General features: G+C 42.0%; 1 protein-coding gene across 2 annotated transcripts in view; it reads right to left on the bottom strand.

Moving 5' to 3' along the window:
• LOC102798574 (storkhead-box protein 2-like) overlaps positions 1-25,128 on the bottom strand; it is a 46,689-nt gene that overhangs the window by 10,722 nt on the left and 10,839 nt on the right. Inside the window, exons 1-3 of one of the 2 annotated variants that reach the window (XM_087845794.1) lie at positions 17,531-17,707; positions 13,460-13,612; positions 1-2,198 (exon numbers count right to left, since the gene is read on the bottom strand). The exon at positions 1-2,198 is cut by the window's left edge and continues 191 nt beyond it. In XM_087845794.1, coding sequence (XP_087701920.1) covers positions 1-2,198; positions 13,460-13,592 — 2,331 coding nt within the window. In that variant the 5' untranslated portion in view covers positions 13,593-13,612; positions 17,531-17,707. Of the gene's footprint in view, positions 2,199-13,459; positions 13,613-17,530; positions 17,708-25,128 lie in introns of those variants that run through there. The other variant, XM_087845786.1, reaches the window with a different exon arrangement.

The following is a 25,128-nucleotide window of genomic DNA, read 5'->3' as shown; positions in this document are numbered from 1 at the left end:
TCCTGCTCCACCTCCTCCCATGACAGCAATGCTTCCTCCAGGCTTGTCATCCTCTCCTTGACTTTTCGCGCCTCCGTCTTCAAGTTCATCATCATCTGAAACATTGTAGTAGTCAAAGTTTGCATCTGCAGCACCGGATGTGGGTTCAGTCCCTTGTGATGGAGCAGATGATGTTGCCAGCAGAGGCTTAGGAGCATCGAAGGCTTCTTGGGAATCAAGAGCATCGCAGGATGATGACAGATTTGAGGAGGCATGGGCTGTGGGTTTTCTCAGAGAGCTGTAACCTGGCAAAGGCAGGCTAGGCGGAGGTTTGAAGAGCGTATCTTTACTAAAGATCTCCTTTCGTTTCTCCTGATTGGAAGAGGTGCCGTGGGCAGGTCGTCCATTAGAAAGAGGGAGGTCAGGGATAGAGAGGGGTATTGGTGGCAAGCTGCTGCCCTTAGGTCCCACCTTTGTTAAGTCCTCCCTATTTTCTGGTGGATGGGATGTCTGTCTATCAGTCTGCCTGTCAATACTACCTAGTTTTAATCCATCGTGGCTGTTTTTGCCCAGAGTTCCCAGAGGAGCTGTTGATGTGAGAATAGCCTCAGAGGATCCAGGGCATTGGAAGTAATCATCAGGAGAGGCGGAGTTAGGCAGTGGTTTTGGTGAATATGCTGGGAGGCTATCCCTGCTCTTACTCTTCTCCAAGTTCCTGCTCCCATCCAATCTCAGGGAATCCCCAGGCACCTTAGTTGAAGTGGGTGTGGCACGAGAGTAGTGAGAAGAGTTCTGATTGGCTCGCAGGGTGCCATCATCAGTATAGTAACGGCTCCGGTCATCATAATAATCGGGTGGTCCAATCAGTCCAGCTCCAAGCGGACCTTTAGAGTTGTCCATTGATCGGGAACGTTCCTTGGCCTTGTCACTGCGTTCATTTCTGGATTTCCTCTCCTGGGTGTGGGAGTGCGAGCGGTGGACCTTAGAATGGTGGGCTGATTTGCCGTGACTTGGCTCAGGGAAAGGCATTTCTGTGCGTCGCTTGGCAAGTTCTCCGGACACGTCCCACTCTGGAGTAACGGGCAGGTGTGAGGAGTCAAGGATGTTAGGGTTGCTGTGTGCCAGGTGGAGTCGGGCCCTCTGCCGCTCCATGGCCACCGCCTGTTCCCTTGGTGACCGAGCCAGTGAGCATGAGTAACCTCTATAGTCCCGTTCGGCCAACTCTAAATGCGAACTGTCACTTGGCTCACAGCGAGTAGTCCTTGTCTTACTATGCGAGCGGCTAAGTTTGGTCTGGGACGGCTTTCTGTGTCTGCCCCCACTTCTTCTACTTCTGGAGCTGTGATTGGCCGACGATGCTTTGCTCCTCTGAGCACGCTCTTCTTCAAGACGCTTCATGACTGCTGTGTGTCGAGCAAGATTCTCCACCGTGAGGTCAGGATTGATTCTACGGATGATCTCCATCTCTACGTGGCGTGGCAGCTGGCTGGGTACGTCCTCATCCCGTAGCGGCCATTCCTCGGGGGGGAACTGTGCAGAGAAGGTCGCAAGCTGCTTGGCCTTATCTTTCTTAAAACTCAAGCGAAACAACTTCAAACCAAACTTTCGACTTCCCGTAGCACTAGCTCCAGCTTGTTTCTCTATGTCTGCAGTTCCTGCTACCCCTCCTCCTGCTGCGCCCCCACCCCGGTGCTTGTTTAGTGTATCCGTCTTGAATGGGAACCCGAGTGAACTGCGGCTCTTTTCAGTGTTCCCTCCTGCTTGCTGAGGGGGTGTTTGTGGGGAGTGAGGTACCGAGTACGCCTCCCGGTGGTCTTTGGGGGATCGCCGCTGCAGGGTGGTGTGGTGGCTAGGGGGGTCGTCTCCACGATAACTGTTGTTGTAAAAAGAATCCCCACCTCCCCCGCTGTGATTCTGGTTGGACTTTGGATGTGTTCGCTCTCGCACACCCCCGGAGGTGGAAGGGGTTATGGTGCCAGAGAGAGGGGAGGTGCACTGTGTCTGCTGATGCTGCTGCTGCTGGTTCTGGTGTTGGTGTCGGTCAGCAGAACGCTCTTCCAAGTGATACCACTTGGAGCTAGTTCGGATTAGGCTTGGAGTAATGAAATAGGTTTGAGGAGTTACGATAAAATATCCATCAGGTGTCGGGTAGATCTTCCGCTCACGGACCAGCATGTTCAGAGTATGCCGCAAAACCTCCTCCGTTGGTGTGGGTACACCTGACCAAAGACAGAGACATGAAGCAGTAAGTCCACTGGCTCTTTACAAAGACCTCATTTAAACCCGCCCCCTAACATAATTAACTAATAAACAAACATACAATCCAGGATTTTTATTAATCGTACTATGTTTAAAAGCAAAAATTCCCTTGCCACAGAGATGTTATTGTTTGGCCCACACGTGTAGACTAAAAGCTTTAAAGATTAGTTCCAGAGTGAAGATTTGAAATAACTTCAACCTCAGTGAGGACAGCAAAGGTTTCATTTTGCAATATCAATATCAAAGGTATGTAGCTTTACCCCCTTTTTCAACATCAACCAGTATTTCTGACTAAAGTAATATTACTACCTGCTAACCCAGAACAGGTTAGTGGTATTTTACACTTTCAGTGTTTGCAGTCAAAGCAAACAATAGCGTCCAAGTCTTAAGCCACCCCTCATGTCTTTACTTAGCACAAAAGGTTGCAAAGCCTGTTTATTTCAAATGGAAAGGCATTTGTGTGTTGAGTATGTGGATTGTGCCCATGAAAATCTTCTGGTAATGAACCACATGAATGAATCCAGATGAATCTGGTTCATTACAGTATATTTCTCTGACAGTGCTGTAAGTTTAAGGATAACATTTCTTCACTGTTATGCTCTTCAGTGCCACGTGCCAAAACATCCTCACTGGGCACGGCTTTGGGTACTGTGGCTCCATTAAAAAACAAAGTGTTAAATCAAAAGCACTCGACTTCCTGGTATGACTCTAAAAAGTCCACCTTAAAGCAGATAACCTGTACCCTGGAGAGGAAATGGCATCTCAGTAATTTAGATCTTCATTTAGCCCAGAAAAAAGTTTATTGTAAATTGTAAAGCTAGGACATTTACTATTCATCACTGATTAAAGAAAATAATAACAGCCGCAGGTTTCTTTTCAGTGATGGAGTCAGTCTGACAAAGAGGAAGAATTCTGTTGTGCCAGGCACTCCTTTAACCTTAAACAGCAATGACTTCAGGAATTTCTTTACAAATTTTAACCATTTGAGAAATAAATTATACATCCATCTCACAGACGTATCATTATATACAGCGGCATCCAGTACTACTGATCTTTACAGAGACTCTATAGTTAATTTCAGTAATCACTTTCTAAAAAACCCATCAACATGAAGTCTCAGAAGACTGCTCAAAGAAGACCTACTATTAATAAATGCTTCAATCTTAAAAATGATCAAACTGTCACTACTGAGCTACGCACCACACCATAGGTGGGAATTAGGGCTGGACGATATGGCCTAAAATCCAAATCGCGGTATAATTTGAAGCACGTGCAGTAACGATATATATTGCAATATATACGTTATACATTTTCTTCTGTATAACGTATTTTCCACACTATAACACACTTAAAATCCTTTAATTTTCTCAAAAATCGAGAGTGTGCCTTATGTATGAATTCTGGTTGTGCTTACTGACCTCGAACCGATTTTGGCTGCAGAAATCTGTTAAAAATGTTTTAGTACAACTTTGGTAAGCCGCACTGCTTGATGGATTGTCAGAGCATTACGGCTGCCGTAGTGAGGAGCTTCACGGAGTAATCTGGGTCCAAAACTCCGTCCGCTTCAGGTCCCAAAGTCAAACAAACACTGAGAGTTAAAAACCGTCTAAATTCTTTCATCCTTAATTAAATCATCAGCGTTGCTGCTTTATCGGTTGTAACAATTAAGTTTAACATCCATGAAAACAGAATTTGTTAAATTTAACGGAGTTAGAAGTTAACAGGAAGTTAGCTCGCTAGTTTACACCTAAACATTTCATACCATGTTCTGAGAGATTTTTGAAACTAATTCAAACGTACAGCTCTGCTGTCACTTCCAACATAAATGAAGACAGAAAACTAAACAGCAGTGACGTTTGCAGGGTTACTGAAGTTGGACTACCTGGTATATAATGTTGTGCTACCTGATTGCTAGCGACACAGCTATGTTAGCATAACATTAGCACAGTGAAGCTGGAGGATGAACGCCAACTTTTTTTCCCACTCGATAAAAGTTAACGTGAGGGATTCTGGTGGTCAGGGACAAATGTAATCACATAGCAGGATGCTATACACGGGCCAAACGTCAGTCAGGAGAACAACTGAAATCATTCATCCACAATACGAGGTTAGTTATTAATATACTGCAACAACATGGGAACAGAGCAGCTGCGAGAGAATTCAACATTAATGAATCAATGTTACAGAAGTGGAGGAAGCGCAGTTTTTGGCTTTCCCCATATTTCAAAAGTGCTTCATCTCTTTGCTATGACTGTCGGCATAATTTGCAGATAATAATGGTTGTAGCTGCTGCGATCATGCTTTCGACCAAAACAGGTGCAGCTTGATGACATCATCAACATGCGCTATCGCGATAGAGCGATATAGTCAAAATCTCTATCGTCCAAATTTATATCGTTTCTATCGTATATCGTTTATATCGTCCACCCCTAGTGGGAATAATTAAACAGGTTGATCCAGCTGTCTGAACTAATTATACGCCAATCTACGTTCGCCAATCTAAGTTCCTTTTAACCCAAATGTTCTTGAAAGAGTAGTTGTAAAACAGCTAAGTGATCTTCTGTAGAGGAAATGTTTATTTTAAGGGTTTGAGTTGGGTTTCAGAACTTATCACAGTACAGAATCAGCAGCGAAGATTACAAATCATCTTATGGCCTCTGACAGTGGAAGCAAAGTCACTGCCTTTCTCTAAAAGAAAGGCAGTGACGTAGGTGTCCCTGTCAGCCCTGAGGAATCAAATGCAGTCTTCTACAGATCTACACTCAAGGTTTGCAGGATGATATGCTAACGGCTCTCTATGGTGTCAAAGGGCTGCTATGAGTAAACACCATGAGTATTACTTTACCCATTGTAAATAACCAACATCATCATCAGTTTAAGTTTATGGACTGGTAAACAGCACAGGAAAATCTGTTTATTCTTTTTGGGTTACAAAAATATACCCTGGAGTGAAAAGTGATTCTATGTCAATCCTCATGGGATTTTCTCTGCAGGTTTTTTTTATTGATTTTTCTTCTTAGTTCTACTTTGTTGCTTACTGTTGCTTTTTCTTTCCGTAACTAACTAACCCCTCAATCTCCATGTTTCTCTTTTCTTTTTTAGCATTTCCTTCACTCACTCCTCTACCAGTCTGGAGTTATTACTGTCAGTTACATCATAGCAGCTTTTCACTGCATCCAGACTGATGCAATACAAGATAGACTGCATGCACAGAAACAGTGAGTGTTTGTTCAGCCACCTCAATCGTGCTAAGACGATGACCAGGTAGCGAGAGTAATAAGACACATAGAAATTTCTCAAGCGATTCACTTTGTTGAATTAGGAGGGGTTTAGTATGTTATGGTTCAAAGAATAATGTTTCATAATGCATGGTACACAATATGATGAACATTGCTGAAGCAGTGTGGGATCGTCTTGACAGAGAGAACAAAAGGCAGCCAACATTCAAAGAAGAACTTCAATAAGCCCAGAAAACTATTCCTGGAGACTACTTAAAGAAATTAAAAGAAAGCTCACCTAACAGAGTTCAGGTGAGGTTGAAGAAAAAAGGTGATCGTACCAAATATCAATTTTCAAGCTAATTAGAATTGTACAAACTTTTACTGCCTTATACACTACCGGTCAAGAGTTTTAGAAAACCCCAATTTTTCCAGTTTTTATTGAAAATTATGCAGTTTAGTTCAAGTTCAAGTTCAGTTCAAGTTCAAATTTTATTCGCCACATGCAGTGGCAGGTTGCCCTGCAGTGGAATGAACCCGCCCCCTGACCTTACACACACACAACACAGACGTCACATGGGGATACAAGTCAGAGAACAGTTGCATTACAGAAAAACCACTGAAATGTACACTACAATGGGAAAGTACAAGAGGAAAAAAAGAGACCTCTACTCATGCTGGGCTACAGGAGGACAGCATGAGAACAGGAAACAAAAAAAACTCCTCTGCACAGAAAGCACATAAATGTCCACAATACAACATTATGGAGCACGTGACCAGCAACAGGGGTGGGTAGGGGATGAGGAGTAATCCCAGGCAACACAGCAGCCATCCTGCCACTGCGCCGACTCTCCAGCGCGGGCCCAGACCCGCCTCGTGTTCCCAGGAGGCTACAAGCATTGAAGGCATTGGAAGGGGAGGGGGGATGAGTGAGTGCTTATCAGTGTAAGTGTATGTGTGTGCGTGTCCATAGTTCAGACAGTGTCCTTCGCCCTGCCAGGCTAAGTAAACAGTCTACCAGCCAACCCAGGTGTCCTTGCGTAGAGTGGGAAGAACAGTCAACATACAGTCGTTATCAGGGAGTGCAATGTCTCATTGCATTTTGAAATGAAAGCATAGGACACATAAGAAATTAGAGTGAAATAAATAAATAAATTGTGGAATCAATTTATAGACTAAACTCCGACTCAAAGTTGCCTTCTTTGTCAGATAACAGCTGAACACAGCCGTGGCTTCTTTCTACAACAGAAATCAAATCTTCTCCCATATCTGTAGCAGAAGTTCCCATGAATGTGGACCTTGTAGCTGCTTTGCTTTCACTCTTCTGTCCAGTTCAAACCAGCTTGGTGGGGTTTAAGTCTGGAGACTGTGCTGGACCTCCATGTTTCCAAGCTCACCATCTTGTTCTTTGTTCCTGAGGTGGTTCTGCCACAGCTTGGACTGTTTGGGGTCTTTATCCTGCTGTAGGATGAAGCCCTGACCAACTAGGTGCATACCAGAGGATCCTGCATGGTGCTGCAGAATGCTGTGGTAGCTGTTCTGGTTCAGGGAGCCTTTGATGATGAAGGAAACTGGACTCACTGACACCTTGACTTTCTTTGCAGGTTCTCTGTAGGACAGACCTACATTTATAAGTGTTATGATGGTCTGTCTCTCTTCCACCGTTAATTGTCTGTTTCTTGCCATTTCTGTAGCAACACTCTACTTTCTGCAGTACAATACTGTTCAACTGATGCTCACGAGGGTCTGGTACCACAGTGTGTTCAACACTGCTTTTATGCAGACAGAGGGGGCTGGAAGTAATCTAGAAAAGTTGGAACACCTGTAGGAATTCGTAGCACCATCTTTCAAGGCTTAATCAACCTCCATTGCTGCAGAGCAGATTTTAAATTGTTAAGGGGTGTTGAACTCCAGGCCTCGAGGGCTGGTGTCATGCAGGTTTTAGATCCCACCCTTGGGTAACCTTACCTTTGTTTTAAAACTCTCACAGTTCCCTTTGTACCATTTCAAGCTGTTCATTGGACTTGAACGACTTGAACTGCAATAAATAACTGGAAAAACTGGGCTGTTCTCAAACTTTTGAAAAGTAGCGTATATTGTATCTCCATTAATGTGTGCACATTCAGTCATTTGAGAATAGAGCTGCTACTCTTGAACATCAAAAGCAGTGAGTTGAGGTAGTTCTGACATCTGACAAGATCCTCCTGGGCGTTCCAGGCATGTCCTACAGGGAGGCCCGGAGGCAGACCCAGGACATGGTGCAGAGATTATATCTCTCACTTGACCTGGGAACGTGATAGTCTTCTCCTAAATAACCTGGAGAAGGTGGCTAGGGAGAGAGAAGTCTGGACCTCTCTGCTGCCCCAGTCACCCAGCCCGGATAAGTGGGAAGAAAAACCTGGGTGATGTGTTTCAAAGAATCTTTCAATGAATGAGAATGAGATCTATTCAACTCATTTCAATTCAGTTTAATTTATATACAGCAAAATCATCAAATAACAGCCACCTCAAGGTGCTTTATATTATAAGGCAAAAACCCAACCATAACCATAACCCAGATGTATAACTGATTGATTATAATCACTGTGGCACATGAGCATTCATTCAGCTTCATTCAATCATTCTGGCTGGTTTGGAGGTGATCAAATGCTCACTACACTCAATGACAACTTCCTGTTGTGTCCACAATTTCGACACTCGGATCTCAGACTGAGGCTGATGTCTAATTGTTCCTGATAAATTAAAGTGATCAGTGCGTTGTAGGAAGACGCAACCAAAAGGCATAAAAATGTTTTTTATGCCTTTTGGTTCCGTCTTCCTAATTTATCAGGAACAATCAGACATCGGCCTCAGTCTGAACTCGGACTCTACTTCAGACTGGGCCGACAGCACCCAAGCTGAGATTGTGAGACGCCCGTTATTGTCAGGAACAGCAATCACCTCCATCAGCAAACAGCAGAGAGCACCCGGAGGGCGTCCATATTGTTGCTGTGGGCTTTAAATAAGGCATGTTTGAAATGTGTAGAAAATGTGACAGTAACAGTTGTTCCTAACCGAAAACCTTGGATGATGAGTGGAGTCCAGGCTCAGATCCCAACTTGAAACTCGGCCTTCAGGCTGAGGGACAGGTCTCTATACAGCAATGCAAGAGCCAAGAGGAGGGGCACCAAACAGGCCAAGGTGGGAGGCAGGAGGAAGATATAGGGCCTCCTCTACAACAATAACCCCCTCTAGGTGTAGAGAGGGATCCAAGCACTCATCAACTCCAAAGGCCAGAGCCCCCTGACCCCCAAAAGCAGCCTCAAATTCGCAGTGGATCCCCCATCCCCCAAAACACTGGCATAGACATTGTCAATGACTACATACATACATAGTCCTCACGACTATAGTCATTTGAGTGGATAGTGTCTCAGCACACCACCTGCTCCTGGATCAAAAACTTCTTCACAAACCAGCCTCAACCAGTCTGATTCTGCCCCCACATCTTCCCCCGCACTGTCACTCAGCATCGGATCACAACAGCCCCCTAGTTTGGTCTCCTACTGCCAGGGTTTTTGGTACACAGGGGCCACAACTGAGAACAGACAGGCTGCGCAGAGGATAATTAACACTGCCCAAAAAAATCATTGGCTGCCATCGCTAGATCCCCCTGTCTCAGGAAAACCAGGGCCATCACAGGTGACCTGCTGCACCCCACCCACCACCTGTTTGAGCCGCTGCCCTCTGGTCAATCAAGTCCCACACCTGAGACTCACTAACATCTATTCTGTTTTAGCTATTAGCAAACTTACAGATAGAATAGCAAACTTCCTTTAATGTTTAAATCTGAAAGAGAACTGCAGCTCTGACAAACCTGGCAACCTCAGCAACCTTTTAGTCTAATAGTTAGCAACTTTTCCAGTAGGGGTGGGCGGTATAAACGGTATATGGTAGAAACGATTAAATTTGGCCAACGGTAGAGATTCTGACTATATCGCTCTATCGCAATAGAGCATGTTGATGATGTCATCAAGCTGCACCTGTTCTGGTCGAAAGCATCGCAGCGGCTACAACCATTATCATCTGCAAATTATGGCGGGCGACAGTCATAGCAAAGAGATGAAGCACTTTTGAAATATGGGGAAAGCCAAAAACTGCGCTTCCTCCACTTCCGTACCATTGATTCATTAATGCTGAATTCTCTGGTAGCTGCTCTGTTCCCATGTTGTTGCAGTATTTTAATGACTAACCTCGTATTGTGGATGGATTATCTCAGTTGTTCTCCTGACTGAAGTTTGGCCCGTGTATAGCATCCTGCTATGCGATTGCATTTGTCCCTGACCACCAGAATCCCTCACGTTAACTTTTATCAACTTCAGTAACCCTGCAAACGTCACTGCTGTTTAGTTTTCTGTCTTCATTTATGTTGGAAGTGATAGCAGAGCTGTACGTTTGAATTTTCTCAGAAATCTCTCAGTCAGAACATGCTATATCATGTTTAGGTGGAAACTAGCGAGCTAACTTCCTGGTAACTTCTAACTCCATTAAATTTAATAAATTCTGTTTTCATGGATGCCTGGATGTTAAACTTAATTGTTACACCTGGTAAAGCAGCAACGCTGATGATTTTATTAAAGATAAAAGTATTTAGACAGTTTTTAACTCTCAGTGATGTCGCAGTGTTCGTTTGACTTTGGGACCTGAAGCAGACGGAGTTTAGGACCCAGATTACTCAGCGAGGCTCCTGACCATCAAGTGGTGCAGCTTCGTAGCAACCAAAGTCGCACTAAAACATTTTTTGAAAGATTTTTGAGCGCCGTGTAGCACATAAAATCGGTTCAAGGTCAGTAAGCACAACCAGAATTCATACATAAGGTGCACTGTCGATTTTCGAGAAAATTAACGGATTTTAAGTGTGTCTTATAGTGTGGAAAATACGTTATACAGAAGAAAAGAATATATTGTGATATATATCGTTACTGCATGTGCTTCAAATTATACCATGATATGGATTTTAGGCCATATCGCCCAGCCCTATTTTCCAGCCTCTATAGTGTTTAAACACATATTTTTAATAGTTATCAGTCTGGCAACTTTTTCCTTACCCGCCCAATTTTCACAATCCAGATTATCTTGTATCTATCCAGAAATCATTCCATACTGTGATGGATGCAACATTGGGACAAGACCAGTACATATCAGTGAGGCTTCAGCAGTCTCGGTCAGTTCTGGAGGTTTTTCACTCCCTGTTTAGGATTCTGAGCCCACCACCTAATCCCCTAATGGCTCTCTTTGGAGTGGATGAAGTGTCTCTGCTGGCCTTTAAGACAGGCGCTATTGTTCTGTTCCTGGTTTGCCAGGAGGGCAGTTCTAATGGAAGCTGCCCCTCCCACTCAGAAAACAGTGGTCATATGACCTCACGTCTTGTTTAAAACTGCAAAAAATAAGACATGTACTTCAACACTCTACCAGGAAATTTCAAAACATACCAGGTCCTTTCTTTAATGCATTTCAAGATGTATCTGAATTTTTCAGCTGCATTTGCTTTTGCCTGTCTGCAGCTCCCTCATGTCAGGTGTGGAGATGCAGTGTGCAGATTTAGCGTGCAGTCACAACACATTAAATGTTGCCAATTCAAACTGGTTATTAGGACTGTGAAATGTGGTAATAACAAAGTCTGATGTCTTCATGCATGCTCAATCATCCAGATAAGGAAAGCCCAAATGGTTGATTCTGTGCATCTGGACGTTTTCAGTGGGAGAAACGTTTCGTCACTCGTCCAAGTCACATTTCTTTAGAGTGACTGAAAAAGCTACGTCCAGATGAACAGCATCAACTTTCTGGAATAAAGCCTGATGGATTTATTGACTTGTTTATGCTCTGCCCAGCTCTGCTGGTGTTGTATTTCTGGTATTCCAAATGTGTGTTGTCAACAAGAAAAGTACTTTCTAGCAGACAAGATTCGCAGTACACGCTCGTAACATGGTTGAGATGTTTTTACCTTTTCTTCTGCAGTTTTTACATTTTCATTTATCCAGTCTTATAAATGCTGATGCTGAGATTTCCCCAAATGTCTAATATCAACCAATTATACTGGCCAGCTGATAAATTGCTGGGGCTTTAATAAAAACATGTCACTATAGGAATATATATTGACTCTATTATCTAATTTGATCTAAAATGTTTCAAACAAATTGCCTATAATAATAATGTTAAAGAGACTAGAAATAACGAATAAATAATAAAGCAACAGCAATTTTCTCCCTGTAATTGTTGCATGTGCAACACAGCAGAAGGACGAGGATGTGTAGACCTCATGTGTTGGGTCTGTGTTACCACAGGCCCACTAGTTTAGAGACTTATTCCTCATGAAGAACACAAGACAAGACAGAACATCTTCAACCGCTCTTTAACTCGCTAACGAGGGAAGCCTTGGTCAGAACCAGGCGGTGGAGCTTAATGCTCCTCACCTGTCTCTGGCCCCAGATTATAAAAGCAGGAAGCTTACAACACAAGAAACAGATCTTTCAGATAGAATGTATCTACAATAAAAAAAAAACCAGCACAGGGTGGTGTGCAAATTTCCCACAAATTCTCAAGTTAATAAGTCAATAAATCTCTTGCATGGTAACTTTTCTGAATTACAAATGCTTACCATATTACAAGCCAAAGGTAACATAAAGAAATACATAAGTAACGCTCCACATAATGAAAAATTCCATAACAAGCCTTATGACAAAAACTGAGGAGACAGTTACAAGACAAATAAACACTTTATGCTTCATTTGTAAAGACATAATGCAGATAAATCCGACATTTTTCGACTGCTTAAGAAGCTGATTAAAGTAAGTGACTCTTGTTGCTCATAAACAACACTTTCTGAGCTACACCGGGAGAGACACAGCTGTGTCATACTTTACTACCACATCGAATCTCACTGTCCACCTCACTGAGACAATAGACAAATTTGGAGCGTGTGATACAGTCAAGTCATTGTGTATGTGTGCACAAAGTGGTGACAGAAAAAAGTGGAAGTAAGTATAACTGGGTTTCAGGTTAACTGTTTTACACCTTAACTGGTTAGATTTGCTTACATGTTCCATTCAGGACAAAAATGCATATATTATCTTTTTATTTTGGATGTTTACATTATTTTATTTTGCCCACAGGAGCAAAATGATTTCACAAAAACTACCTGGGTCAAAATTATTAGCCCCCCTGATACTAACAGTCAGCTGTGTATCCTTTGTGCTAGATAAAAGCTTGCAGTCATTTGTAGTAGTGTTCAACAAGTCTCACACACACATCTCCTGAGCAATCCCAGGTCCCTTCTGTTTGGTGAATCTCTTGATCTTCAGTTCAACCAACAGATTTTTGTCGGGTTTCAACTCAGAGCTTTGTGTAGACCAGTAGATAACGTTTACTTTGGTTTTCTGAAGGTAGTTCTTCACCATGAGCAAAGTGTGTTTTGGGTCATTGTCATGTCGGAGGTCAAAGTGATATAAAACTTGGGCAGTCTTTTTCTTTCCAGCTCGGGTCCTCTACCAGAGGCCTGAAAGCTCGAGGGTCCGGTATCTTAGCTGTTCCTAGGACTGCGCTCTTCTGGAAAGAGATCTCGGATTTTGTTCTTGGGATCTGCTGGAGGAGCCTCAAGCTCCCAGGTCTCTGGTAGAGGACCTGAGCTTGAAGGATAAGGACCGCCCCACAGGGGCGAGGGGGGATATATCACTGACACATTTACATTTTTAAAAGGTTAACTGATAACAAGTTTGGGGTGGAAAACCTCTTGGAATTGCATTTAGAAAAATGCCAAATATTGCACAGGCAAATCTTTAACACTTGAGATAAAATGACTTATCCTCACCTTTAGAAAGCAAAAGAAAAATCAGACACTTCAAAATGTAGTGTGAGTGCTTGGATAGATTAAGGAATAAGAAGGTGATAAGAAAGACAGTTACTTGAACCTGTAACTGTGACTGAGTAGACAAGAGTTTACAGACAGTGCTGACTGAGGCTGGTGTTACCTGGAAAACATGTCTGCAGGTGTTCAGTTAAGGCCTCCTGAGTGACAGGCTTATGGGCAGAGTTCATAGCAGAGATAGCCAATAACAAAACTTCTCCCAAAGGGATGAATTGCGATTGGCTGATGGGGGACATACTGATCGGTGACACATCACCTGTGAAAAGACAGAAAACGGTTAAGTGACAAGTTTCCTAAACTGCACAATACAAAACAAAACATCTCAGAAATATATCAAATAAAAAGTCATGTGTCTGGACAGCTCTTCAGGCTTTCTGAAGTCCTGTGAAAATGTGTCTTTAGGCACTGCATTACCATCCTGTCACCAAAACAGATCATTTATTCCAATGTTTTAGTTGAATCTGTGAAGTATCACCAAAGATAACACCGTTTGAAAAGTATGTTTACGCCATCAGGTGTATCCCAAGGAGCTATTAGCCAAAAACCTGAGGTGTCCTTAAATTGTGTGAGGAGTCTCTTTTAAACACTTGAGGAAGCTGGACAACCGGAGGCCAAAACAAAAAAGATAAAGCAGCAAGCATAAAATCTACCTACAGCAGAAGAGTATCTCAAAGTCATTAAGAAATAAGAAAAATCAGGCAAAAACCTGAAACAGAAACAGAGATTTATCTGCCTTCAGTTGATCCATTTGCTGTTGACCAAAACTTAGTCAGAAATGGTTTCAGCGGATCAGCAGCTACCAAGAAGCCATTCTTAAAGAAGGGAAACAAGGAGAAAAGGCTGAGGGCTTCCAAAATATCCGATTGTTAAGTGATGACTATGAATCCTGCTTCCAAGTCCAAACTACTCTGTGTTTATTCAGGCTGTTGTGTTTTTAATGCTTTGTATCTTCTTCCATTTAATCTAAACAAGCCACTAAAAAAAAGTCAGTGATCACCGTCGGCCTCTTTTTCTTTTATTACCACTGTTCATAGGCGGTACGTTTTAAAGCTCAGTTATTAAAACATTACAATGTAACTATGACATTTGCAGAATACTGAAAGGTAAGTAGGACCAGAGTCTAATCTGATTAATGGTCTTTCCATGGATTTGTCAGATAATTAGGACAACGTTTAACAGAACAGAATATAGAAACTGTACTTAGATCTAACTACTCAAGGAACGTCTGGATGTGTGTTCCTGCTGAGAGTTTGAGCACTAGTAGTCTTTGTCCACAGCAGAATTCTCACAAAAGATTAAAAGGGATTTAAAAAGAAAAGATACCATAATAAAGATTAGAATAACATACAGGGTATCCTTGTCCAAGGATATTTTGACATGCAGACTGGAGCAGCTAGGAATCGATTACTTGGCTCTGCATTTAGCAGTTAGCATTTAGCAGTTAGCTATTCAAGTTGTCTTACATAGTTCAAAAAATAATACACTAGGATAATTATTCACTCAGGTAGTGCAAATAAACAAATGAAAATAACTTTTAGGTTATTAAATCACTACAGAGGTACTGTAGTGATCTTCAAATCTACAATTTGAGTGACAACAAAATGCTTAATTCACAGGGTTTATCGATCAGGCCCAGGCCCTTGCCATATAGACATTTCATGTTGGAACAGGAAAGGGATTTCCCCAAACTGTTTCCACAAAGTTGGGAGCATGAAATTGTCCAAAATGTCTTGGTATGCCAAAGCGTTAAGAGTTCTTTCACTAACTAAGAACTAAGAGACTGAGCTCAACCTTTAAAAACAATCCACATCATAACTGCCCTCCACCAAACGTAACATTTGACACAATGCAGTCAGACAAGTACTGGTAACTCCACACTTGTCCAGTGGTGACGTGCTTTACACCACTGCATCCAATGCTTTGCACTGTGCATGGCGATGGAGCTGCTTGGCCATAGAAACCTATTCCATGGAGTCCTGCGCACTGTTTGAAGGTGTGTAGCAATTTGACTCTGCAGAAAGTTGGCGACCTCTGCACACTGTGCCCCACAACATCCACCGACTCCTCTCTGGGATTTTACGTGGCATACCACTTGGTGACCTGAGTTGCTGTCAGTCCCAACTGCTTTCACTTTGTTATAATACTACTAACTCTGGAATATTCAGTAATGAGGAAATGTCAAGATTGGAGATGTTTTTAATAATTAAATCTTGTTGAAACGGGAACTTTACTGACCTGAAGTCCTCATAAAAACCTGGGTGTTGCTCTTCAAGATGCTTTGCCAAGTTTGTTGTGCTCCTGTTCATGGGTTCACAAACACGTCAGCGGGAAAAATTCTGCCCACTATGACATTCCAATCTCCGGTGGAGATAGGAATTGATAAGAACTTAGCTATTTTGATTCCATTATTGATATCACTTATTGATTCAATTCTCTTATCGATTCTCATTGGCTCCACTTTAGTAATTAGACTTTAGTAATACCCCTTTTGTTGAGAACAGTGTTGGGGTCATTACCCTAAAAAAAGTAATGTATTACACATATTACACAGAACACTTTTCTTAGTAAATACTTGGCAGGATTTTTCTCCTCACAGGAGAAAGTAATTTCTACATTACTCATTACATTACCTTAGTGTTTCTCCATAAAATGACCTGACAAACATAATCTCATAATGACCATTTAACAAAACACCAACACATCCTAATGAGGACACACATACACTCTTTCTCGTAGATATGAACACAAAGCAAAGAGAAAAAACAGCACAAAGAGACTTAATTGCCACATTGGTCTGCTTTAGAAACATGAGCATGTAGAAAGGGAGACTGCATCCATTTGTTACCTGTTTAGGGTCTAGCTGCTGGGCTGGGGTCAGTGCTCACCCTGCTTTAACATCACTCTGGTTTCTTGGCTAGCTTTGTGTCAGCATGCTGTGTGCACAGAGGCTTGCAAACAGCTGAAGTTGTCTGTTTCTGTCCTGGATACCGTTCCCACTTTACCTTTACACTGTTGTCCTTATGTGCAAAAAAAGTACTGTCCATATCTCTACAAGAACCACTTCTTTCCAGCCCTAACCACCAACCTTTCAATTAGAAGAAGCCTTGATCTTCCTCCTGAACAGAGTCCACATGTTTTAAGAAGGTGCACCTCAATCATTTATTTTCAATCTTCTGCTTTTGGCAAATATCCTACCTTAAAAATGTGTCTTTCGTCACTGGAGCAGCTAACATGATGGTAAATGTGTTTCTCTACTGCTTTCATAGGCTGGTTAAAACACAAGATAGCACTGTGGACTGTCGCTTTAACAAATAAAAATAACAATCCAATTAGATCACTACTATGCAGTTCTACTAATTCTACTAGTTCTTTTTATGAGTACTTCTTCAGGTAGTAGTGTTTATGTGCTTGTGGTAGTTTAGCAATTTCCATAACTCCTATCAGCACTCCTATCACTAATACTGTTTTCTCCCATGACTACTATTGTATTTTCCAGTAGAATGAAAATGACTAGCATAGTTGATAACTAGTTTTAGCCAGATCACAATCTATTAAAAGAAATACATCATTAATTTTGAGTAAAAGCATCAGCCTTCCCTAACTGTGCATCTGCTGTAGTTTTTGGTCCAGTCACTGGTAAAGATTAGCCATTTTGAAGTAGCTGCTGTTAGCTTACAGCGCTTCTCTCTTCTTGCTACTACAACTTTCTAATAGCAGACAGGTAGGGACACAGAGCTAATCAGTAAAATCAGAGGACAAATCATATACAGGAGACATCTTCAGAGAAAAACCAGGATGCTAAAAAAGAGATCAGCGAGCAGCTGCATGAAGCAGTGTAGCTGGGTAAGAAAAGAGACAGTAGTACAGACAAATTACTGAACACTGATTGTTTACTGCCACCACAGTCAGAGACACGTACAATCAGCCAGCCTCCTTTGTCCACAGCACTAAACCACACCCCCTCCACTTCTAATGCTCTTTATAAACCTCCATTATCCTTCTTGCAGCATGTATGCCTTATTCCTTATCCGTGTAATCTTGTCCCATCTAATTATTCTATAACATTAAACCATGCTATAATGCTACCTTTCATAAGGTAGCAAGTTGTGAAGAGGCCAGTGATAAAAATAGGAGGAGAAAAAACCAAACAGATAAAGTAAAGGCAGATTCATACCTTAGCTGATATTATCCACTTCCTTCTGAGAATTTAAATCCAGTTGGAAAGCTGCGGCCTGTGGCTTCTAACGCTAACGCAAATCTCTCCCCTTGCTGCCTCACACAGCAGTTCATCCTCCTTTTACCTCCAAACACACACACACTGCTCCTCCCCCTCTCCTCTCTTATTACACAGGCATCATGCTCCTCTATTCTACTCACACAGGCACAGCCCCGCCCCCACTCTTCACACACACTGTTCAGTCAAAGGCTACCCACAATCCTCTGCACCACACAAAGACAAGGGGGTGTGACCAATCACACACTGCCTCACTCTGCACCAGTGTTTTTTAGCCCTTCCGTCACTGCATGCATGCTGACATTCCAGTTGTGGGCGGGCTACTGAGAAGGTTGCCATGACAACGTATCCCAAGTTGCTCTTTGTTGCTAATACTTTGCAGTAGACATTTGTTGCTATAGAAGTGCAGACATAGAAGCCTGCTCTGCTCTATGTGTGTGTGTGTGTGTGTGTGTGTGTGTGTGTGTGTGTGTGTGTGTGTGTGTGTGTGTGTGTGTGTCCTACATCAATCCTTAGTGTCCTAACTGGGTCACACCAGAACCCAGCTGCAGTGCTGCAGCACTGACACACACGCACACATACGATTACGATTATTCAGTCAGAGTCAACTCTGAATAAACTCCAGAATAACTGCACATACACCGAAGATTTCAAAGTAAATATGTTAAACATTTTCTAAGAACGATCGTCACATCTGGTAAATTCAAAGTAGCCTACACTACAAGTATGAGACTAATATGATGATACCAATTCTCTACCATGATTTTGGCTTCCCACAATTAAATGAACATATTAAGAAGCAGTGAAAATGCATGCTCCCCAACAGAATACAACGCAGATGAATATTAGGCGCTCCATCACTGCCTGCATGGGGGATGCATGTCAATCCCAGTTCCTGCATGTTGCAATGTGAAGTTTGCTGGACTTGTCTGGACAAGTAACACCGCATTAAGACAAACGAGAAAACTGAAATATCTGGCACGGCAGAAAAACTTGGAAAATCAGCCATTGTTTGGAAATACTTTGGATTCAGCAGAACTGATGCGAGTAGAAATGATCTGCAGAGTGTTGTGGAGCCATGTCTGCACCGCCTGAAACTTACTCCACCACCTGAAAACACACCAACATATTCTGCAGTATAAAATAATGCCAAGAAAATCAATGCAGTTGCTAACATAAAAGCAAGCATACAACACTTCTGTGCATCCATCCAGCTGGCACAATGAAATCACCAACCAATTGCATTCCATTGACCATTCCGATGTGTGTAAATGTTGATTACATATTGTGTGGGTGGAGCCTAATTGGTGACAGAAAGTTACAGCTGTTGCTACCAGTGTCATCACTTAACGCTGATGACACCGGCTAGGTTTAAAACCAGGTTTGTTTCGTCCATTTACTTAATCATTTACCGGTGCCCACTGATAAACTAAGCTTTAGCAATGGGAAGATGTTTCCTGACCCGTACTCACTCTCGGTTCAGTGGGTCAAAGGTCCAACTGGCCTAGGTTACAGGGGCCCGACATATTTGTGTGCCTTGTTAAAAAGAAACGGAAAGGAAAAAGGAAAAATTTGCGGCTTGTAAATCTTTAGATGCTTACAAACTTTGTCCTATGCAGTCATTGTCCTCGGGATTCCCATATACTTGTTCCACATTCACCTAGGGACCATTTTTAGCCCGAGGACAACACAAGGGACATCGAATACTGACATTTGTCAGCTGAGCTTTGTGTGCTGCAGCTGCTGAGCCAGAGGCATGGACATAAAACAGAGCTGTACAAGACGTGGCCTAACCAAGTTTAGGTGCAGTTTATTTTCGTTATGCTGGGTACTAGCTAGCATGATGGAGTTTCTAAACAGCTGGGTGGTGCTATGATGTTACTGATGTTGAACTTTATTTTGTTCATAAGGTTAGTCTGTAGAGTTGCCAACAGTCCTGTAAAAATGTAATCGTCTCGTATTCAGAGAAAATATTACGCGTTTTGTATTGAGGTGAAAAGGAACACAGTTTAAAACTGATCAATGATCAGCTGATCGTCTCTCTTGTTTGTTTATCGCCCACTTTGAGCCAGAAAGAGGAAACCAGCGATGTTGCGCTAAACAACAGCAGCACGTTTAAGCTTGATCAGCTGTTGTTAGAATTTATTTGATATTAATTTCTAGTATCAGCTGATGTTTGCTGGAGCCACAGCTGTAAAGCTGCTGGTCATGATGGTTTGGATATGTGGTGAGAAGGAAACATGAAGATGAAACCAGGAGATGTCCTTACTGAATCATCAGAGCTGAACAGCTGATGGAGAAACAGGTTTACCTTTTAGGTGACATGAATGAGTTGAAGTTATGAACTGTTTCTGAGAGACAAATAACACCAGGATCCTTTTCTAAGTAGCTGACAGCTGGTAACTGTGCAGGGGCGGGTCTAGCAAAGTGTTGCCAGGGGGCCAGGTAGGGCATTAGCAGGGAGAGGGGGGCACAAAGAAATACTTTACTTTCTTATTCTCATTTAAAATGTCTCACTTTAAAAAAATAATTATCTGAATCTTACAACAAATGATTGATAGATTGATGCATATATACCATCAGAACAGTGAACATCACTGTCACAACAGTGTTTGTTTTCATTCAAAGGCTTTATGATTTTCCTATAATGGCGGCCGGTCTCTAGTCAAAATGCAGATTTTTTGTGCCAGTCCAGCCCTGTATGCAGCTCATCTGCAGTCTGGTGTTACCTTCATATTCAGAAAGCAGAATTTCAGAGTTCTGAGTACAATCAAAGCACCACGACTGCAGTTTTTGTGTTGGATGTAAAAAGCGCACATGACGCTGTGACGTAGGCTAGAATCATGGCGGCGGTCAACGGCGGTCCAGGTGTGGGATTTCTCTCGTGGAAATATGCACATCATTTTTTCCTTTCTATTGGTAGGTGGCACAGTGCACTGTGGCAAATAAGCAAGCTAGAAGACTGGCAGTGCTGGGTATCCAGTTACAGAAGCAACACATTAACAAGAGAATTCTGAGTAAAACCAAAGTTACTTTGAAAGTAACGACTAACTTGAAGTAACTGAGTTACTTTTGATAGAAGTATAAAGCACCCCTCCAATAGCCAAACCCATCTGTTCTCCGATTGGATAGTTACATTTGTGATTGACATGACATTGGCCAATCAGATGAAAGGAAGAAAAACAGGGTCAAAAACTTGTAACTTGAAACTTGAGTGCAAAGTTTCACACACATTTTTTGGCTAAGTACACACACAAATTCTTTTTACACATACAAAACTGATTTACAAGTACAAACTATTTATGACCGCAATTTGAGCCCATAAACATACCGTTTGACTTATGAATTTGACAAACGAATAAATAATATACACTGTGTATGTGTTTCTGTGCAAGTATACCATCAACACTGACACATATACAAGAAAACAGCCTTTGAATAGCCACTGTAGTGACCACTACGAGTGAAAGCGTTAGACAATAATGTTGCTTTTTCTGTCAAAATGTTGTCATTTGACAAAATGGTTATCAAATGCAAACACTGGTCTGTGAATGTTTGACATTTTTTATTGTGTATCCTGGCAAACACAGTATTAAAGTTAGTCAGAGAAAAAAAATCAACCTCAGTAACTTTTATCCAGGAGTATACTGCATTTTGTCTCACTTTTAAATAAAGGGGACATGTTCAACTATTCAACTGTTCAGTTGGTGAAATAATGTGATAATTACATCAGACATGCACACATTTATATGATATACTTATAAAATAAAAAATGTTGAAATATTGAAATCTTAAAATGCTGACTTAGCTGTCACTTCTCATTTATTGAAATCACAAAGATAGGACTATCCCACATGTCTGGGCTCAGCCAATCAGATTATTGGGTTTAAAATGGAATCAATTATACAGCAGCACTGGTTATATTTTCTTTGAACACATTTTGGCATTTTTCAAGCCAGTTTCTTTAAATGCTGGAGATGACAGTGTCTGCTTCATTAAACCTAGAGACAATGCTCTTATTACTGATTATTACTGAACCATCTTTATCTGAAATAAAGAGACGACAACCTGTATGAGAGGAAACTTCTGCTGAAAAACACCAAGTCAAAATCTTAAAGTGATCATGAATGTTTTATTTCATAATACAAGATGTTTGCAACAGTTTACTAATCAAATAATCAAGATTACTGGACCCTAATTAACCCCTAACAAACTCTGGTAACAGTGTGCAGGTTGTTATGTCTCATAATCACAAAAGGAGGGATTTCAGAGCTCAGACGAGTAAAACTTGCTGCTGTACTAGTAAGTTTTACACTGTCTGAGGAGTTAGGGTGTGTTGTTGACAGGATGGTGCAGGATCCCAGGACAGCAGCAAGCGAGGACTTCAGCTTGCTTTCTTATTCTGTTCAACCTATAATCAAAATAAGTAGGGACAAGGACATATTATTAGGGATTAACTTTCTATTTCCACACTGGCTCCGTGTTGTATACATGAACAATGATGGATCAAAGACTGGATTACTGGATACTCAGTCATCACATTGCAGCTCCAGGATCTGTTAGGCTTAGCTAAGTTCGTATTCAGTGCCATTACTTTGTGCCATCATCAAATGCTTGCGTTAAAACCGACTCATAGCATCTAAACATTTACATGCTATGTCTGCTAACATGCGGCTGTTGCTAAATTTATTTTCTAGTGTTTACCGTGATAAAACAGCCACTGACAACACTATCTGGGCATTTGCTGTCAGTACAAGTTCAGAACTACATGACTGAGTTTGCTTTTCCCTATAATAAACCGCAGAAACCTGAAAACTTACCTGATATAAAGTAAGCACTGCAAAGACAAGAATTTCTCTGTCCAGTCAGTCCGTTCGATGGATTGCAACCATAAAAGCCTGCGCATGGCTCCAAAAGCCATCTCTGAAAATGGTCAACGCCACCTTTCCTCTGATTTCTGTTCTAACAGCCGTCTGTACAACAGGACAGTTCTTCCTTATTCTGACTATCGCTCCAGTTATACCTATTATGCCTATTTCCAGTGTCTCTCTGCACACATGTACAGAACCAAGAAACCAGTCTGTCATATTATCACTCCTGTTTTAAGGCACTCAGTTTATAGGTTATCACCTTTTTAATACATAACAGTTTAAATACCTGTATTTGTTCCAGAATAATTATATTAATACAAACACACATCATAATCATGCAGCCCTGGTATAGAATACGCAGGACAATTTAATAGTCTTGTCCTGTCTTCCTTCTCTCACAGACGCAGCAGATGGCCCCGCCCCTCCCTGAGCCTGGTTCTGCTGGAGGTGTCTTCCTGTTAAAAGGGAGTTTTTCCTTCCCACTGTCGCCAAAGTGCTGCTCATAGGGGGTCATATGATTGTTGGAATTGTTTCTATTATTGTGGGGTCTGCCTTACCACTATATATCACACAGTGTTTTTAGTACAAATCATGCTGTGATAATTTGGGTTATTAAGTTGTGACCCTGAATCCTCCCTTAGTTATGCTGCAATAGACGTAGGCTGCCTGGGATTCCCATGATGCATTGAGCTTTTCCTTTCCAGTCACCTTTCTCACTCACTATGTGTTAACAGACCTCTCTGCATTGAATCATATCTGTTATTAACCTCTGTCTCTCTTCCACAGCATGTCTTTATCCTGTCTTCCTTCTCTCACCCCAACCAATCACAGCAGATGGCCCCGCCCCTCCCTGAGCCTGGAGGTTTCTTCCTGTTCAAAGGGAGTTTTTCCTTCCCACTGTCGCCAAAGTGCTGCTCATAGGGGGTCATGTGATTGTTGGGTTTTTCTCTGTATCTATGAAGCGCCTTGAGGCGACTTTTGTTGTGATTTGGCGCTATATAAATAAAATTGAATTGAATTGAATTGAATTAAGTTTTGCACACATTTGTGGAATTCATACCACATTTAATTTAAATCATTGTTATTGTATTTAAAACAGTTTTAATTTAAAATTTAGTTGTAATTTTAAATCAGTATTTAAATACAACTACTACTCAGTTTGAAATTAATGCAAACTATTATCTAGTCATCTCAGACATATAACAACTCTACATCTCTAGTGTACAAAAGTTCTCTTGTCCCTGAACAAAACAGCTGCTTATTTTTGTAGAGCTGTTTTGTAGAAGGTGTTTGAACTGCTCTGTTGGAGTCATGACATACACTATATTGCCAAGTATTCACGTATCTGCCTTTATGCCCATGTTGGGTCACCCTCTGCAGCTGTGACAGCTTCAACTCTTCTGATAAGGTTTTAAACCAAGTTTAGGACTGTGTTTGAGTTTTGACCATTCTTCATTTGTGTCAGTCACTGACGTGGGATCAGAAGTCTCCACTCTAATTCATCCCAAAGCTGTTCTATCGAGTTAACGTCAATCCAGGACTCTGGTATGGAAGAACTTGATTGGTTTGGACAGTCCTGACCTGCACAAACTCAATCATCGTGTCTTTATGGACCTCGCTTTATGCACTGGTGCGCAGTCACGCCGGAAAAGGAAGCAGAGAACACATCTCCACGGCTCTAGAGTCCACTGGCGAGTAGGCAGAGGTTGGCTGGTAGTTAGAGACCGAGCTGGCTTTGTCCAGCTGTTCTGGGGGACATTCATCTCTTCCAGGTGCCAGTCAGTTCTTGGGCACCTGAGGCCCTGTCCTCAATGTGTACTGGGATTACCAGCCTCTGGTGGAGTCACCTCACGCTTTGGGGCTCTTGCCCATTGGCTGTGGGGGCTCTTCCCGGGGCCTCCTTGGTTATTTGTGTTGCCTTGGGTCTTAAGTGCTTTTGTGAGGCTCCGCTTAAACTATGCATATATAAAAATAAAAACATTAAATAAAATTGACTAACAAGAGGAGCCTATAGAGAGTTTATGGAGTTCCTCTTGGCAAAGGAAAACAAAGCGCTCTTCCTAGATGAGAAGCAAGTTCTAAAGATGCCAGTGGCAGATGCAATGATCCCATTATGTAACGTCTGAAACATCACACAACCCAGTCTGAGCGCTCAGAGTAGAAATCTGCTATATGAATACCTGCCTATTAACCAGCTGCCAACATTTTAACTTTTACTATGTGACTGTTCTAAAGAGCTTGAAGTAGGTATGTAGCAAACCAACAGAGAAGGATAACATACAGTAAGGTTTTGTGTATGTGTGTATAGAAGAGAAAGAACCAAAAATAGCCCCTGCCAGTGAAGGCTTAGGACTGCAGGGGCTGGCTCCCTAAACTAGGCCAGGGCCTTGGGTAACCTGATGGTTCCAAATTTAAGTTTGTAAAGAGATGCCAGATGTGAGAATTAAAATATGTGTCACACATCAGATAGTAAGGAAAAATACCTTTTATATGCACAGAAACACAGGTGTGTGTGTCTGTTGTGAGCATAGCTAAGCAAAGACGAGATGGATCTAAAGTTGCATGGAAGCTGCACGAGAGGAGCTCCCATTACATCCGATTGTGTGTCTATCTCTGTGTTCTGTGTATCTGTCAGGCTTCCAACAGAATGACAAAGCAAGTGTTCAA

This window comes from Neolamprologus brichardi, chromosome 2 (genome assembly GCF_056152115.1).
Source record: "Neolamprologus brichardi isolate AB-2024 chromosome 2, ASM5615211v1, whole genome shotgun sequence".
NCBI lineage: Eukaryota > Metazoa > Chordata > Actinopteri > Cichliformes > Cichlidae > Neolamprologus > Neolamprologus brichardi.
The sequence above is the reverse complement of the archived record's forward strand: the minus strand, read 5'-3'. Positions and strand labels throughout refer to the sequence as shown.